This window comes from Humulus lupulus, chromosome 6 (genome assembly GCF_963169125.1).
Source record: "Humulus lupulus chromosome 6, drHumLupu1.1, whole genome shotgun sequence".
Classification (NCBI taxonomy): Eukaryota; Viridiplantae; Streptophyta; class Magnoliopsida; order Rosales; family Cannabaceae; genus Humulus; species Humulus lupulus.
Genome location: NC_084798.1, coordinates 204,599,434 through 204,618,646, shown reverse-complemented (window position 1 = coordinate 204,618,646; position 19,213 = coordinate 204,599,434). Strand labels below are relative to the sequence as shown.

Genomic DNA, 19,213 nt, shown 5'->3' with positions numbered 1-19,213 from the left:
TCCCGGCAATAGTAATGTAACTTCAGTACTCAATTGACGAACAAAAGCTTGGTGCTCAGTACCAACCACTTTGTCTGTCGCTGGATCAAGTTGCAATTCAAGTGGTTTGCCAGCATCCCGCCTTCGTTTTTCAATATTAACATTACTGGCAGGGCCACGTCCCCTCCTTCTTGCAGGACGATCTATTAATTTGTTTAATACATAAAAATTAAAATATTAGTAAATCTTAAACATTTAAACAGATTGCGATTATAAAATTTAGATATTAACCTGACTCGCAAGTTGAGGGTATCCTGCTAGGATCTGTGGGGTCTTGACCACCACCATCTCCACCGTGATATGATACTATATCAGCTGACATGTCTCTTGTATTCATAAATATTTAAGATTTAATAATAAGAATAGAAATCAAATTTAAGATTTAATATCATCAAATTTAATTAAGTAATGAAATAACATTAAACAAAATCAATATCAACATAAATTGGAAAATACAAATCAAATTCAAATTTTTGTGTTTGTTACAAAGGTAATCATTACATAAAACTAATAATCACTATCACTTCCATCATTAACTAAATTAGCATTAACATCATCTTCACAAAAATCAATTAGTAAATCATCTTCTTCATCTAATTCTTCATTTGCTTCTTCATCGCCTAACTCGTGATCCTCTTGACTAACATTTAAATTTTGTATTGTACTAATGTCAATCGAATTTTGAGTAGGTAGCATAACCAACTCGCCGAGATCCACAGTCAACACAAAATTTGATGAGCTAATATCATGTACCACATCAATGTCTGAATTAGCTTCACAGTTCTCGACGTCCCAAATTTGTCGATGGTTTACCCCCTCAACCACTTTCCACTGATTTCCTCTAAGTAAATCATCGAGATAAAATACTTGTTTCGCTTGATTTGCAAGTATATATGGGTCATCCTTGTACCATTCCCCGCTAGTGTTTATACTAGTAATATTATTCTCTATAATTATTTTTTTCCTTCTTGGATCTGTATTAAACCACTTACACTTGAACAATGTCACAGAATATGTGCCAGTAAATGTTAACTTTAATACGTCTTCAAGTATTCCATAATAGTTAAAATCTTCTGTTCCAGCAACAAATACTCCACTGTTTTGAGTGCTCCTCTTTAAATCTCGTTTGGTTGACATAAATCGAACACCATTCACTATACAACCTTCGTAATAAGCTCCTAAATGATCTGATCCAGATGCTAAAGCTAGCAACTCGTCACCATTATCTAACGATCCAAGCTTTTGTAAGTCGTATATCTAAAAGAATAAATAAAATTATTATAAAATTGAAAACAATACTTAAAAGGATGAAAGAATATAGGGTAGGTTTTTTTTTTCACCTTCTTGTGAAACCATCGCTGAAAATATTTCTTATGTAAAATGTTATGATCTCCATCCTGATATTTCTGTTTGATTTCTTCTAAGTGTTCACTATAAATAAGAACAAAAATTTTGAATCAGTTGAAAGCATTTTCAATGCAATAAAAGCAACTTTTGGGAAGAAACTTACTCCAAATATTTCTGAATTTCAGGTGAATTGTTGTATATGTACCACTCTGCTTGTTCACGAGTCGCACGATCAAGAGGCTTTAGAGTTTCTTTTGTTATAGGTCGACATTGCGATTGAAATACAAAAAGATTTCTTGGTGTCACCTCATCTTCATTGCGATCAAGACGATTAAATCTTGTTTCAACACCTTTGAAATACATCGAACAAAATGTCAAAGCCTCATCTGCAACATAACCCTCGGCTATCGACCCTTCAGGACGAGCTTTATTTCCAACGTAATTCTTTAATTTTTTCATGTATCTTTCAAAAGGATACATCCAACGCATAAATACCGGTCCACCCAGAATTGCTTCTTCAGGCAAATGTAAAATCAAATGCACCATTATATCAAAAAAGGCTGGAGGAAATATGAGTTCCATTTTACATAATATTAGAATAAGATCTTTTTGTGCTTCTTCCATATCGCTAACCTTTATAGTTCTTGCACAAATTTGCCTGAAAAAGTTACATAACTCAGAAATGGTAGTCGATATACTCTTTGAAAGAAACTTGCGAACACCCACTGATAGTAATCGTTGCATTATTACATGACTGTCGTGGGACTTTAAACCGCTGATATTTGTTAAATCAGCATTTACTTTCTTCTTTAAATTGGAACAAAAATTATCTGGAAATTTCACATCTCGAATAAATTTACAAAACTGCATTCTTTGATCAGATGTGAGAACATAAGGGGCATGAGGCTTCATTAACTTTCCGCTGTCATCTTCATATATCCACAACGATTCCCTTACTCCAAACTTTTTCAAATCATGTCTTGCATTAGTGGTGTCCTTGGATTTATCATTATCCAAGATTGTGCCTAACAAACTATCACACACATTCTTCTCCACATGCATGACATCAATGTTGTGTTTTAAAGTGTTCGAAGACCAATAATCAAGCTCATAAAATATGCTTTTCTTCCTCCAATTTTGATCTTCTGCAATACGCCTACGTTTGACACCTCCAAACATCTCGTGTTTTCCAGGAACTTGTGGTACAAGTTTGTTTACTTGTTCTAATATTTCCTCACAAGTAAAACGTCTTGGTGGACGTCTTCTCTCGATTTGTCCGTCAAATTGAGTGTCTCTTCTCATTCGATGGTTACTTGGAAGGAATCTTCTGTGACCAATGTAGGATGTCTTACCGATCACTCGAACAGAAGTTGTGTCTTCATTACACGTCGGACAAGCTTTGTATCCCTGACCACTCCATCCAGATAAATAGCTACGAGCAGGAAAATCGTTAACTGTCCACAATAAGGTTGCACGCAACTTGAACATAGTGTTGGTTATACTATCTCTTGTATCGACACCATTAACCCACAACTCCTTTAACTCATCCACCAATGGTCTCAAGAATATATCCATGTCCTTTCCCGGTGATTTTGGTCCAGGAATAAGAATGGATAATATGAAATTATTATCTTTCATACACATCCAAGGTGGAAGATTGTAGTTAGCCAACACCACAGGCCACATACTATATGCTTGACTCATGTTGCCAAACGGATTGAAACCATCTGCAGCTAAACCTAAACGAACATTCCGAGGTTCACTAGCAAAATCAGGATGTTTGGCATCGAAATCCTTCCACGCTAACCCATCCACTGGGTGTCTCATTATCCCATCGTCTTTTGATTTCCCAGTATAGTGCCATAACATTTGTTTCGCTGTAAGTCTTGAACTGTACAGTCTTTTTAATCGAGGAGTCAATGGAAAGTAACGCATCACCTTATGTGGTACCTTTTTTCCATCCGTTTTTTCAGGAGAAATCCATCTACTACTTCCGCAAATTGGACAAGTCTCTTTAGTTGAATGCTCTTTGTAAAACAAACAACAGTCATGTTCACATACATGAATTGACTCGTACCCTAACCCTAATTTCTGTAATCTTTTTTTAGCCTCGTAGTAGGTTGATGGAATTTTATTTCCCTTCGGAAATGCAAGCTTTAGTAATTTCAGTAATTCATCGAAGATTTTATTCGGAATCTTGCCTCTAACTTTCAAATGCAATAATTTTGCTAAAAAGTTAAGAGAAGATATCCAATTACAACCAGGATATAACTCAGCCTCTATCTCGTCAAACAGATCGTCATAAAATTGTCCCGCCGCAGGATTATTTTCAACTTCTTCGGTTGTAGGTAGAAGGAAGTCTTCGACCATCGGAAATATCCACTTCTCGTCAACATCATCATCGTTGGCGTCCACCACATTGGCAACATCTGCTTCTGCTTCACCGTGATATATCCACTTCTCGTAACCTTGATGAAAACCCCAATCGAATACGTGTGCTTTCACCATAGGTAAAGTTTCAAGCCTATTGTTTATGCATCTAACACACGGACACCTAATTCTACCAGAGGAATCCTTATATTCCGACGCCATCGTCAAGAAAGCTTGTAGACCGTTCCAATATTCTCGACAAGCACGATTTCTCAATGTCGTCCAAGTCTTGTCAATCGCCATCTAAAGTGTTATAAAAGTATATAAGTTTACGATATGTGAATAGTCTTATATTTTAAAGTGTTATTATAAAATGTTTATAATAGTCTATTATAAACATTTAATAGTTTTATGCTATTTTATGTTTTGTCATCATATTTTATGCTATTTTATCTAATTTATCCTAATATTATTTATTTATTTATTTATTATAATCTAATGTTTACTAAAAAATTAATTAGTTAATTATTATCTAATTTTTCCTTTATTTAAATAAATTATTATTATCTAATGTTTACTAATTATTTAATTTATACTTAATTAATAATAATTAAATTAATTAATTACTAAATTAATTAATTAATTATTTATTTATTTATTTATTTATCTATTATCTAATTTTTCCTTTATTTAAAATAAATTATTTAATTAATACTTAATTATTTATTTATTAATATTCATTTAATTATTTATTTATCATATTATTAATTTAAATCTTTCCTGATTATTTAATTAATTATTAATTAATTATAATTAAATTAATTAATTACTAAATTAATTAATTAATTATTTATTTATTTAATTATTTATGTATTATCTAATTTTTCCTTTATTTAAAATAAATTATTTAATTAATACTTAATTATTTATTTATTAATATTCATTTAATTATTTATTTATCATATTATTAATTTAAATCTTAATTAATTATTAATTAATTATAATTAAATTAATTAATTACTAAATTAATTAATTATTTATTTATTTATTTAATTATTTATCTATTATCTAATTTTTCCTTTATTTAAAATAAATTATTTAATTAATACTTAATTATTTATTTATTAATATTCATTTAATTATTTATTTATCATATTATTAATTTAAATCTTTCCTAATTATTTAATTAATTAGTTAATTATTATCTAATTTTTCCTTTATTTAAATAAATTATTATTATCTAATGTTTACTAATTATTTAATTTATACTTAATTAATAATAATTAAATTAATTAATTACTAAATTAATTAATTATTTATTTATTTATTTAATTATTTATCTATTATCTAATTTTTCCTTTATTTAAAATAAATTATTTAATTAATACTTAATTATTTATTTATTAATATTCATTTAATTATTTATTTATCATATTATTAATTTAAATCTTTCCAATTATTTAATTAATTATAATTAAATTAATTAATTACTAAATTAATTATTTATTTATTTAATTATTTATCTATTATCTAATTTTTCCTTTATTTAAAATAAATTATTTAATTAATACTTAATTATTTATTTATTTAATATTCATTTAATTATTTATTTATCATATTATTAATTTAAATATTTCCTAATTATTTAATTAATTATTATTTAATTATAATTAAATTAATTAATTATTTATTTAATTATTTATCTATTATCTAATTTTTCCTTTATTTAAAATAAATTATTTAATTAATACTTAATTATTTATTTATTTAATATTCATTTAATTATTTATTTATCATATTATTAATTTAAATATTTCCTAATTATTTAATTTATACTTAATTAATTAATTATTTATTTATTTAATTAGTTATCTATTATATAATTTTTCCGTAAATTAAATAACTTATTATTATCTAATGTTTACTAATTATTTAATTTATACTTAATTAATTAATTATTTATTTATTTAATTAATTAATTATCTATTATCTAATTTTTCATTTACTAAAAATTTATTTATTTAATTAATACTTAATTATTTATTTATTTAATATTCATTTAATTAATAATAAAAAAATTAATCATTTATTTATTTATTTATTCCACATATTTAATTATAACTATTTTAAAAGCTGAATAATTAATATGTAATTAATTGAAATTATTTTTATTTAATTAATTATATAACTACTCTTTTATATAATTACTTAATAATTGTTTACATATATTATTTAATACTTACTTTTTAATAAATACATTTTTAATTATTTAATTTTTATTATTCTCATATCAATTCCTTTCTAAGTTATTAAAATAACTTTTTTCTATAATTTAATATTTATTATATTATTTATTAATATTTTATTTATGTACCATTAAACTATTTTTTTAATAATAACAATTTATTAATAACAAATTTATTAAAATCTAAACTTCATAATATTAAAATAATTTTAATTAAACTATAACAAAAATACATTATAACATTCTAACATTATAATAATAATTTAACAATAATAAAAAATTATCCATGTCCTAATATCTAACAATATTTTCATATACTTTAAAACTAAATAAACAAAATAAAAATGTATGAAATACAAAATTACTTACCTGTAGTCAAACAATAGCAAGATTCAGTACTCCCAATGAAGCTCTGAAATATGAACATATATATATATTAGTTGTAAGTTAATGGAATATTTAAATTCACTATATATAATTAAGAAAATTGTTCATAACCAAATATTAACCCAAACTTTTTATTATATATGTATTTGATTAAAAATACAATCAGCCAAAACAAATATGAAAAGATATACATGATATTAGAAGAAAAATATAACTCAACTCAAAAATATAACTCAAACAACATCAGAAAAATATAATAGATTACAATAAAAAATATATAACTACATACCCAGACAGATGTGATGAAATAATGTTGAATACAATCCAAAAAACTTTTGAAAATGGTGGATATTGACTCGGACGAACGGAGGCAAATGAGAGTTTTTTTGAGAGATTTCTGAGATTTTTTGGCACTCGGACGAACGGAGCCGAAGGAGACGGATGGCCAGAATATATAGAATATTATTGCCGGCGGAGGTCCGCCGGCAATAATAGTTCCGCCGGTAATAGTATTTAACGGTAATATTTTTATTATTATTACCGGCGGAGCCCGCCGGCAATAATCCGCCGGTAATAAGTGAAAATTAAATTGGGCGGCAGGTTGACCGCGTGAATGAAATTTGATTATTGCCGGCGGATTGTCCGCCGGTAATAATCGATTTTCTGCCGGTAATAATTAAATAATTTAAAAAATAAAAACAAAATTAAAAAACATGATTAATACCGGCGGATTCAGTTTTCCGCCGGTAAAGATAGTATTATTACCGGCGGATTGACTCCGCCGGTAATAGTTCCGCCGGTATACCTGATTTTTGTTGTAGTGATACTTTATTGTATACAATATAACCTATTTTTTAGTAATAATATTGGGGTTAACTATTATTATATGTATTGTATTTGTGTGATCAATCAAGCTAATAATAATTATATGGGTTTTGAATTTATTGACAATTTGTTATTAATTAAAAATTATATTCTCATAAATATAATTATTTATTTATTTGATTTGTATTAAATAGTTCTCTTATAAAAATTAAATTAGCTTATATATATTATGTTTATATGTTTTATTTTATTTACATGAAAATTGTTAAAAGTGTTTTATAAACAATATTAATTATGATATATTTTAATAAATAATAAATAATAAATAAAATAACTAATCAAGCGGAGATTCGAGTCAAATTGTGTGTCAATCATGTTTGAGTTATATTAACCCTGTTTGATCTAAATTATGACTTAATTATATTTTCTCAAAAATTAGAATGTTCTATTTCCATTATCGAGGGAATGATATATATTTTATATGAGAAATTATAGGAAATGACCCAAAATAAAGCCATTAAGAAGCTAATATCTTTATTTTTAAAATTGTAGATAAATGATCATTTTACATTGTTGATTACTTAAATTGCTCTTTTTTATAATTTATTTATTTATTTAGGATTGTATGACTTTAATATAGTGGTATATGTATATTAGTTTTGTTTAATTAGTTTTTATTTTAAAGTTATATTGATTTTTTAAGTTTTTTTTATAGCTTGTTGGTATATTATTTTCCAATTAGTGTATATGTTTTTTGTGGTATGGTATATAATTTTTTTTTGTGATATTTAATTTATATTTTATTATACATAGTGGTAGTATATAATTTTGTAGCATGGTATATACATTTTAATGGTAGTATATAACTTTGTTAGCATAGTATATACATTTTTTAGTAATAATTTTGTAAGTTTTGATGGTATATTATTTTTCAACTCAGTATATATATTTTGTGGTATGGTATATCATTCAATAACCCATAAAAAATGAAAAAAAAATCAAAATAACTTTAAAATAAAAACTAATTAAATAAAATTAATGTACATATACCATAATATTAAAATATTTAGAATAAAATAGTAATTTGTTAAATGATGTATTTGGTAATATGTGATATTAAATAGATGATTAGGCTATTTTATTACAAAATTAAAAACATGGACATTTACTTACTTTCACACAATATTAATGGTCATTTTGCACTAAGCTCCATTATATAAATATATATATATATATATCTTTATATCAATTAAAATGAATTAATGTGCATTTAATCCAATAAATATTTGTCGTGACTGGTGTATTTTTGTCTATGGGATTATCAATGATCAACATGAAATATTATACACTACTACAAAAAAATGTTTTTTAAGGCTCACAAAGTTTTTAGGACTCACGGGACGCGAGTTTTCTATTTAAGAGCCTTCAAAAATGAGATTTTTTAGGACTCGTGTTGTGAGTCCTAAAAGAATGTTTTTAGGGCTCGCATTGGGAGTCTTGAAAAGTTTTATATTTAATTGTTGAAAAATTAATTGGTAGCCAAAGCTCTCGCTAGAGCTCCGTCGATGATGGCAGCGCCACCACCCCACGGAGGTGGTTCGGTCCGATCCTTTAGTGGGTTTTGAAGCCCAAAGCATAAGGAATGCAGTGGTGGTGCCCATTTGGCTCGAAGTGGCTCAAGGTGGTCAGAAAATGCCCAAAACGTTTCAGAAACCCATATAATCGTCGAACTTTGGAGGCTCCGCCGAGAGGGCTAGGGGCGCGTGCGGCTAGGGTCTCGCGAGGTTGGGGTTTCAGGGACCGGGTAAGATGCATGGGCGGGGGGTGGTCAGAGAACTGTCGTTCGTGTCTGGCAACAAGTTGCAAGAGAGAGAGAGAGAGAGAGAGAGAAATGGGGGAAGAGAGAGGGAATCCAAGGAAGGGAGAAAGAGAAAGAATGGGCTGAGTATTTTTTTTCTTTCTAATTTAATATATAATAAAACTTTTGTTAAAAAAAGTTATTCAAACTTTTAGGACACACATAAGTTTTTAGAACTCGCATTGTGTGTCCTAAAAGAAATTCCTAAAGGATTCTCAATAAATGTTCTAAAAAGTCCAGGAACTTTTGTTAAGAAAAAAATCAAACTTTTAGGACACACATCAGGGTTTAGGGCTCGCATCGTGTGTCCTAATATAAATTCTTTAATTAAGGACTCTCAATAAGTGTCCCAAAAAGTCCAGATGTTATTAGGGTTCGCATCTAGGTGAGTGCCCTAAAAAAGTGTCTTAAAAACATATTTTTGTAGTAGTGTACACACTTTTTATATAGAAGAGATATGTATAAAGAGAATGGGAGATCAGATAGAAAATCTCCATATAAAATTGAAAGAAAATCAAAGTTAAAGTCCCAAATCAAGTGAAAGCTCCTCAGGGCATGGGAAGAAGTAGACGTCATGGAGGAAAATATAATAGTAATATTAATAGGACACATTATTATGCAAGTCAATATATGATCCAAGTCATAAACCCACTTAATTATATACAAATATATATATATATATATATATAAGGAGCTTCTTAGGTAGGGGTAATACTTTTGCCACTACTGTAGGGTTATTTTTTTATTTTTGGTACTTGGAGAAATTGTAACTTAACTTTTCGTATGACATTGTACATGATAGTTATAATAGGCATCCCGCTAATTTTCAGAAAATTTTGAATAATTTACTATGCTGAAATCAGAGTTCAAATAGTTTGTTTTCTACATGTATAAAAAAAAATCAGGTACGAATGCAACTGATTATTTGAACTCTGATTTCGGCACTGTAAATTATTCAGAAGTTTCTAAAATTAGAGAAAAGTCTGTTATAACTATAATGCACGTCATCATAAAAAATAAATTATAATTCTTCCAAGTGTCGAAAATAAAAAATCCACTAGGGGCAAAAGGGGTACCCTACCTAGAAAATCTCCTATATTTATATATGTGTGTGTGAATTTACGTTTCCAACTTATTTTCATTTCGGCTAGCATATATAACAAGAGGCACGCTCTTTACCATAAACTAACTTTTCCTTGTTTCCACTTCTAAATAATAATAAATAAAAACTACCTCAATAATTTCTTTGCCACAATCTCGAGCACCTATCTACGTACGTACTCCACTAAAAGATATATTGGTAATAAAAAAACGTTATCTAATAATTATATATGCACATGTTTTTTTTTCTCTTAAATAAATGCCTCCATCTTCCTTTGTCTCTTTCATACGATATATATAAAAAATAAAACCTCAATTTCTTGTTCCACTTATAATATCCAATATTATTCATAGTGGACTTCTGAGTAAAGCTTATCTCGAAAGATACGATTAGAATTATTATATGTACTAATATAATCATAAATATTATTCCATAATTATAATCATTAACTAAAGTGTTTATTAACTGCCAATAATTATAATGTGATGGTTTACACTTACTAATTGCATTAGAGGCACATGGTGACACCCTAATGACTATGTGCTGGCTCATTAAACTATAGTTCACCACCACTATTATAATGAGTTCAATTAACCCACTAATACCCCTTAGGGTAAGAGGGCATAAGATATATGGGGAATGAAGTGGCAATTCGTAGTGGGGTGGTATTTTGGTAAAGGTAGCTCTCCATAAGTTTTCTCTATTGCATTTGTTATCTTTGTGGGTTGTTCTTGTGTATTCTACAGATTTGAAGAGGTCATCATGGCTCAAGGAGATGTAATACACAACTTGGGAGGTATGTTCTTCATTGTGTAATTAATGCTCTAAATAGATGTTTTGATCTTGGATGATAAATTGAGCATTGAATGTGTTAATGATGTATTGTTGATATGTTCATAGTAATGTAATTTTAACAGATACATCATGCATGTATATGTCACTACTACAAAAACACCATTTTAGGACACTTTTTTAGGGCACTCACTTAGATGCGAGTCCTAAAAAAAGCTCATGAACTTTTTAGGACTCGCGTTGCGAGTCCTAAGAACTCATGTGTGTCCTAAAAGTTTAATTTGTTTTTTTTTTAATATACACGAATCCTAAAAGAATTTTTTGAGGGCTCGCGGAGCGAGCCTAAAAACTGATGCGTGTCCTAAAAGTTTTTTTTTTTTTATAAACACCTCTCGGACTTTTTTGTAATAATAAAATTTTGATTAGTACTTACATATCATCAAATGTAGTTTGGTGTGGTGGTTTGCTACACATTTAACTCATCAAATGTAGGTCTAAGGTTCTAATCTCATATTTACAATTTTGATTTTTTTTAAAAAAAAATTAATATATACGGCATTACAAAGTTTTGAACCCTCACCTTTTAAGTTAAGGATTTACCATTGCACCAGCACATCTTATTGATAAGTAAATGAATATAAAAATATTTCTATCATAATATGCACACTTAATTAATAGTTATAAATAATTAGAGTTTAGGGTTTATTTTTTCAGATCTAACCTAAAAAAAAAAAGAGAAGCCACGGGGGGTTGGGTGGTTAGGGGGCTGGGCTCAGGGTTGGCTAGGAGGCTCGGTCGACGGCGCATGGAGGGGTTCGAGGCTGGGCTGGGCTCGGGTCGACGGTGCATGGAGGGGCTTGGGCAGGGAGGGGCTCGGCTCGACTGGGCTCGGGGCTGGCTGGGGGTCGACGGCGCAGGGAGGGGCTATGCAGGGATGGTGACTGGGCTGGGCTCGGGGCTGGCTAAGGGTTGACGGCGCAGGGAGGGGTTCGGGTTGGGCTGCGCTGGGTCTAGGTCGACAGTGCAGAGAGGGGCTCGGCAGGGACGGTGGCTGGGCTCGGGGCTGGCTGGTGGGGTTCTCAACTTCACGGCGGCGACACTGTAGCTCACGGCGACAGTAGGTATATATTTTATTTCTTGATTTTTTTTATGTTAAATTATATTTGATTTGATTGTGTTGGATATGTTCAGATTTGATTTTGAGTTTAGACTACTAATGAATATCATCTTTAGTGTATATTTCTTATGCTTTAATGGCTTTATACTTGTGTTTCATTACTTCTATTTTGGTGTATTTTGTGACTGGATTTTTGTGCATTTTGCAACCGGTTTGAATGGATTAATATGGTTTATTTATGGTCTATTTTGCTGATGCTTTTGGTGTAGTTTGCTATTGTGCAATGCAGACTAACTGAGGTCTGTCCAAGATTGGAGCATGATCTTGTGATCCAGAGTTTTAATGGTATATTTTGCTATTGTTTTAATGGTATATTTTCTATTTGTGCTACTGGTTTTTTGGTGTATTTTGTGACAGATTTTTGGTGTATTTTGTTAAATAAGTTGAATGGATTAATATGGTAGATTTATGGTCTATTTTGTTGCGGATTTTGGTGTAGTTTGCTACTATTTTGAAATACCTTTATGTACTGGATGAATAACATTTTATGAAATAGTACTATATCTAACAAGAAATTGTTTGTTGCTTGACTATATGAATACCTATACTGATAGTTTAATTCTCGCTTCTATTATACATATATATATTTATAATTGTTGTGTGTGTCTACTTATTTATAAGTTTGAATTATTATATAGATCTCCAAATTAATTGGATATACATTATCCGTAGATCTAGAGATGTACACTGATCAATTATGTGTGGACCTCTCTTGTTTTTTTTATTTCTAGCGGTTAACATTTTAAGAACTTTTTATTTCCAGTGGAGAAACATTTTATTAATTAAAGAACTATTTTATAATGTGCAAGTCTATATTGAGATGCATTTCTTTGGCGCAATACTAGACAACATTGGTAGTTGAAGTTTTAGAATAAAATATATATTTCACTATCGTTGTATACATTTCTTGTTTAATATTTGGTGATGATAGAATTTGATTGTAGTATAAACTATCATGTAATATGATTTTGTAAGCCGAGTAGACTAAATATTGAAATTATATTTTTGAGTAATTAATAAAAAATTATTTTGTTGTATTTTCTTTTGAAATTTTAGAAATCTAACATATATAATACATTTTGGATACTCAAAAAGGGATATATATTTTTTAAAATCAAAATGAAAATTGTAGCTGCATTTTTAAAAAAAAAAATACTTTTAAAGGCATGCAAAGCTAGTCCTAAAATCTTAATTTAAAGACACTCAACGAGATCTTTTAGGACACGCATTGCGAGTCCTAAAAACATTCTTTTAGGACTCAAGAAGAGAGCCCTAAAAACTTTCTTAAAGGCACTCAACAAGATTTTTGCGAGTCCTAAAAAACCTCAGTTTTTAAGGCTCTCAAATAGAGGACACGTGCTCCGCGAGTCCTAAAAAACCTTTTTTGTAGTAGTGTGTACTAGGTAGAAGCAACGTGCAATGCACTTTGCTTGGTTTTAAAGTTGTAAACATTGTCTATAATTTTAATAAAAACTAGTTCACTATTAAAATATATATATATATATAATAGAATGAATTGTAGTTCTACAGTTTATATAACTATTTATATCAATAATCTCTACATATATGACATCTAAACACAACATATAAATATATATTTACATGGCTACATGACATATATATATAAAATATAATAATATTTAAAAATAAATTAATAGTAGAAATAAAATAAGAATAGAAAAAGTCTTAGTGTAGGCAGTAGTATACATGCATTAATTATTTTTAGTTTCTAATGTGTCTCACAATGTCCTTTGGTAAATTTGATGAAGAAAATGAGTTCCAATCACTTAATAAAAAACAAAAAAAAATGATATGTATGCATTTATTATTTTTAAATAAATATGATTAAATTGTTTAAATTATCATAAAATATCTTTAAAATATCATTATTTATTTATTTTTGTTTAAGTTTATTTATTTAATTTAATTTAGTTTTGAATTTGGCAGTGACAACAAAAAGATTATACATTATATGTTTAATATAATATTAAGGTTAAGTTTAATTAAATTTTATTTAAGTTATAAAATATATGGTTTTATTATTTTTAAATAATTATCATTGTAAAATATCTCAAAAATATCTTATTTTAATTTATTTATTTATTTAAGTTTAAGTCATGTTTTCTACCGTCACTACAAAAAATGTTGTTTTTACCGAGAACCTTATACTGAGAACATGTTCTCGGTAGAAACATTTCAGAATCGCGCCAAGGCTTCTCGATATTTTCTTCATTTTAGTTGCTATACCGAGAACATGTTCTCAGTAGAAGTCCTTTATATGTTGTCTTCTTCCCCGAACAAAGGTCATTTCCTCTGAAACAGAAAAACCCCAAAACCCATTTCCTCCGATTTCTATCTCAAAAAGCCCCCACTCTCTCACTATAAAACTCATTTATCCCCAATTTCGGCTCTCTCATGTTTAGATTTTGAGTTTCATTCTAAGATTTGAAGGTATGTTTGTGTTTTTCTTTGATTTTTTTTTTTTTGTTATTGTGTTATTTTAAATCTGAGATTTATGTGTATTTATTTTGTATTTATGAAGTGTTTTGGGCTGATTTAGTGTCTACAAACATGTGACGTCCTGGTTACCCCAGAACAGTAACGGTGATCGGTGAACTGGAAATTTGACCCACTACCCGAGTCCTTTGGTTAAAAACGTGCTCTAAGTGTGATTAACAGGTTAAGGTGGAAAATCAATAAAAGGGAATGATAGTTTATATTATAAATTGCTCTGCAGTGCTAATCAAAACTTTTACAAGTTGTTCTCAGCACAAAATGGTCATTACTATTTCAAATTTACAACCCCGCCGACCTAAGCGGCAAAATAGGGTAAGCCCTTTAGTTCCTCTGAGAACTCCTTGGCCGTGATGGTCAAGCGGCCGCATATGTACACATCACCACCTAAGCTCTCCACTCAAGGTTGGGTGAGCTTTTCTTTCCCTTTACCTGCACCACATAGCACACATGAGCCAAGGCCCAGCAAGAAAACACAACATAGCATGATATAATATCAACAATGATCATAATAATCATTCAGGACTATCAGTCTAAACAGATAGGTGGTAGTAGCAAAAGTCACAAAAGTGGGTACAGCCCCCTCTAGCCATGTGATGATAGGGTCACCAGAGCTTAACTGATAAGTGAGCCTTTCATAAGTTTGACCAGGATAGGTGTATGGTGAATAGTCACCAACATAACCTTCCTCGTGACCATAGAGTCATAACCCTGGAATATCGTTCCCTAGCCATGTGACAACAGTCATCAGGGCCATATGCCCTGGCACTGAATAACTAGTCTTAGACTAGCCAAGCGCTTATAAGTTCGTCGACCTTAGGGTCGGTCCAGTGTTAATGCCTTAGAGCCATTCAACATTGATATCGATTAGATCTAATCTTCATTCGGCCCTGCGTTCAGGACGCTCATGCCATTTCTGACTCTTAGGTCAGTGTCCCTGACTAGTCAGTGCCATATACAAGTAATCAACATTCACTAGCATTTAATATGCAATCCATGTCCACATTGTCAATCAACATGCCTCTATAGCAAATATGCACGTCATATATACACAGGGTGCAGTTTTCTTACCTCAGGTTCGAGCGAGAGATATAATAAGGATGACCCCTAAGAACGATCGATCTTTTAGTTCCTTAGCGGTTACCTAATCACAACCAATTATAACCTCCATTAATGAGAATCAACATGAATAGGGTCTTAACCTAAGCACCACTCTCGGGACCTCGAAACATGCCCACATGGTGAGTAGATTCGATCCCGGGCCTTAAGGATTGAAACCCCAAGTCAAAAACCCTTAAAAACACACAAAACAGGACTTTGAAGGAACAGGGTAGCGCTACAGCGCTGAACCCCTAGCGCCCCAGCGCTATACTCAAAACCCCCAACATGCCCAAAAGCCTCCTGAGGAGCGTTGTAGCGCCCAAGGGTGGGTACTATAGCGCTACCTCCAGACCAAAACTCCCCTGAACCGACCTTCTTCATCTTCTTCGATTCCAACCTGATTCCCAAGCTTCCAAATCCCATACTTAATGCCAAATGAACCCAAAAACCATCCTAACACATCCCAAACATCACAAGCATAGGAACCCTAGCCAAAACTCCCAACAAGACCAAGTATTCACCCTAGAAATCTCAGCTGCAAAACAAAACCAAAACAGGGAAAACCAGAGAATTCTATGGTTAGAAACCTACCCAAAGCTCAGCTTTTGATGCTCTTCAAGGGTGGAACACACTCCCAAACTCCCAAGGCTTGCTTCCCAAGCTTGAATCCTCAAAAAATGGTTCAAAAATTACAAAGAAAACTGAAGGAGAAGATGGTACGGGAGAAACTTTGAAACTTGCTTTGTTTTGCTCTCTTCTTTCAGCCAACAATGGTTTTATCTATCCTAGGGGTGAAATGACCATTTTACCCCTAGGTCAATTTAAGATTTCTAAAGGCTCCCAAGGGCATATTTGGTACTTTCCTCCTATCTCGTTAATCATAATTAATGCTCTCCAATTCTCGTTATTCTCAATATTCTCAAACACCATTAATTCACATCTCGTTACCCTTTAATTCCCGGCAACGCTCTAATCGTTAAAATCACCCCAAGACTCAACCCGAGCCCCACACTCAAATCTGTTGTGACTAGACCGCTAATCAATAATCCAAGATCGTCTCATGCCGAATAGCTCGAACAAACCCACATTATAATGTGTTCTCAACTCATATCATCGACATGCATACAATTATACCCTCAACGGGCCAAATTACCGTCACACCCCTGTAATTAAAATGTGGACCCACATGCATGCATTTAACATCATATTATAATATAATTCACATATACATGCATAATATCATTTAATGGCATAATTAAGCAAGTATGGCCCTCCCGGCCTACTAATCCCTCCATTAAACCACGTCAGAGAATTCAGGGCATTACAACTATCCCCTCCTTACAGAAATTTCGTCCTCGAAATTTACCTGAACAGCTCGGGTTACTGACTCTGCATGTCCAACTCCAGCTCCCAGGTCGCTTCCTTGACCTTGCTGTTCCTCCACAATACCTTAACCAAAGGTATTGTCTTATTTTTGAGGACCTTATCCTTTCTGTCAAGTATCTGGACAGGCTGTTCCTCATAGGAGAGATCTGCCTCAAGCTCCAGATCTTCATAGCTCATAATATGATTAACATCAGGCACATACCTCCGAAGAGCTAAAACATGAAATACATTATGCACGGCCGATAACGCGGAAGGCAAAGCCAACCTTTAAGCCACCTTACCAACCCTCTTCAGGATCTCAAATGGACCTACATATCTGGGGCTCAGCTTGCCCTTCTTCCCAAACCTTCTCACCCCTTTCCATGGTGAGACTCTAAGGAAGACATAGTCTCCTACCTGGAACTCCATGTTTCTGCATTTGGGATCTGCATAGCTCTTATGTCTACTCTAAGAGGTAAGCATTCGAGCTCTAATCTTCTAAATGGCCTCACTGGTCCTCTGAACTGCCTCAGGACCTAAGTATCTCATTTCACCTGTCTCATCCCAATGAATGGGAAACCTGCATTTCCTACCATACAGCATCTCATAAGGTGCAACTCTAATGGTAGACTGATAACTGTTGTTGTAGGAGAACTCTATCAAAGGCAGATACTTACTCCAAGATCCTCCAAAGTCCAGCACACATGCCCTTAGCATGTCCTCTAATATCTGGATCGTCCTCTCAGATTGCCCATCTGTCTGAGGATGATAAGCAGAACTGAACTTTAATTGTGTCCCCATGGATTTCGGCAAACTCCCCCAAAACTTGGAAGTAAAAGTAGGGTCGCGATCTGACACAATCGACCTAGGCGCACCATGGAGCTTCACGATCTCTCTCACATAGAGATCTACATACTGGTCAACTATATATGTAGTCCTCACTGGAAGAAAGTGAGCTGACTTGGTGTAACAATCCACTATCACCCAAATAGAATCATGCTGACCAACAGTCTTGGGTAAGCCCACCACAAAATCCATTGTGATGTCTTCCCACTTCCACTCTGGGATATCCAGAGGCTGCAATAAACCTGCCGGCCTCTGATGCTCAGCCTTGACCTGTTGACATGTCAAGCACTTAGCCACATACACTACTATATCTCTCTTCATCCCTGGCCACCAATACAACGATCTCATATCCTGATACATCTTCGTGGTGCCTGGATGCAAAGAGTAAGGTGTAGTATGAGATTCATCCAGAATCTCTCGCCTCAAAGCAGTGTCTAACGGAACACATATCCGCCCCTTGTATCTCAACAAGCCTAACTCAGACATTGTATAATCTCTGGATGCTCCAGCCAGGACATCCTCTCTGATCTTGATCAGTTGTGGATCATTCAGCTGACCCTCCTTAATTTTCTCTAACAGCATAGACTGTAGCGTAATGTTAGCCAACTGTCCCACCAGCAACTCTATACCAGCTCTGGTCATATCATCTGCTAACTCTCTGTCTATCAGCCTCATACCATGAATCTGTCCCGGACCCTTCCGGCTTAAAGCATCAGCTACCACGTTGGCTTTTCCTGAATGATACAGGATCTCACAATCATAATATTTTACTAACTCCAGCCAACGCCTTTGCCTCATATTTAAATCTTTCTGGATGAAAAAGTACTTCAGGCTCTTGTGGTCTGTATATATCTCACACTTCTCTCCATAGAGATAGTGTCTCCATATCTTCAAAGCAAAGACCACAGCTGCTAACTCTAAATCATGAGTATGATATCTCTTTTCATACTCTTTCAACTAACGAGAAGCATAAGCAATTACCTTCTCTGATTGCATCAAAACACAGCCCAAACCCTGATGAGAAGCATCACAGTAAATCACAAACTTCTCCTGACCTATTGGAAGACTCAGAATCGGAGTTGTAATCAACCTCTGCTTCAATTCCTGGAAGTTGTTCTCACATTTATTTGACCACACAAACTTTTGACTCTTGCGTGTCAGTTCAGTCAACGCACTAGCTATCTTTAAGAACCCTTCCACGAAACGCCTATAATAACCTGCCAATCCAATGAAACTTCTAACCTC

At 32.0% G+C, this 19,213-nt stretch overlaps 1 protein-coding gene across 1 annotated transcript; it reads right to left on the bottom strand.

The window, feature by feature from the left end:
- Positions 1–546: 546 nt before the first annotated feature.
- On the bottom strand, positions 547–3,978 carry LOC133785882 (uncharacterized). The gene is made up of 6 exons (XM_062225097.1): positions 2,867–3,978; positions 2,137–2,713; positions 2,020–2,044; positions 1,592–1,736; positions 1,380–1,470; positions 547–1,296 (listed from the first exon to the last, which is right to left on the bottom strand). The coding sequence occupies exons 1-6, from the start codon at positions 3,976–3,978 to the stop codon at positions 547–549; spliced, it is 2,700 nt and encodes an 899-aa protein (XP_062081081.1).
- Positions 3,979–19,213: the final 15,235 nt, after the last annotated feature.

What these genes read in the sequence shown, in the direction of transcription:
- LOC133785882 (XM_062225097.1), bottom strand. Translation starts at nt 3,978, where the DNA reads ATGGCGTCGGAATATAAGGATTCCTCTGGTAGAATTAGGTGTCCGTGT. An exon ending in TTTGTGCAAGAACTATAAAG is followed by an intron (nt 1,737 to 2,019) that starts GTTAGCGATATG and finishes TGTATTTCAAAG; the next exon opens with GTGTTGAAACAAGATTTAAT. An exon ending in AGCGATGGTTTCACAAGAAG is followed by an intron (nt 1,297 to 1,379) that starts GTGAAAAAAAAA and finishes TTATTCTTTTAG; the next exon opens with ATATACGACTTACAAAAGCT.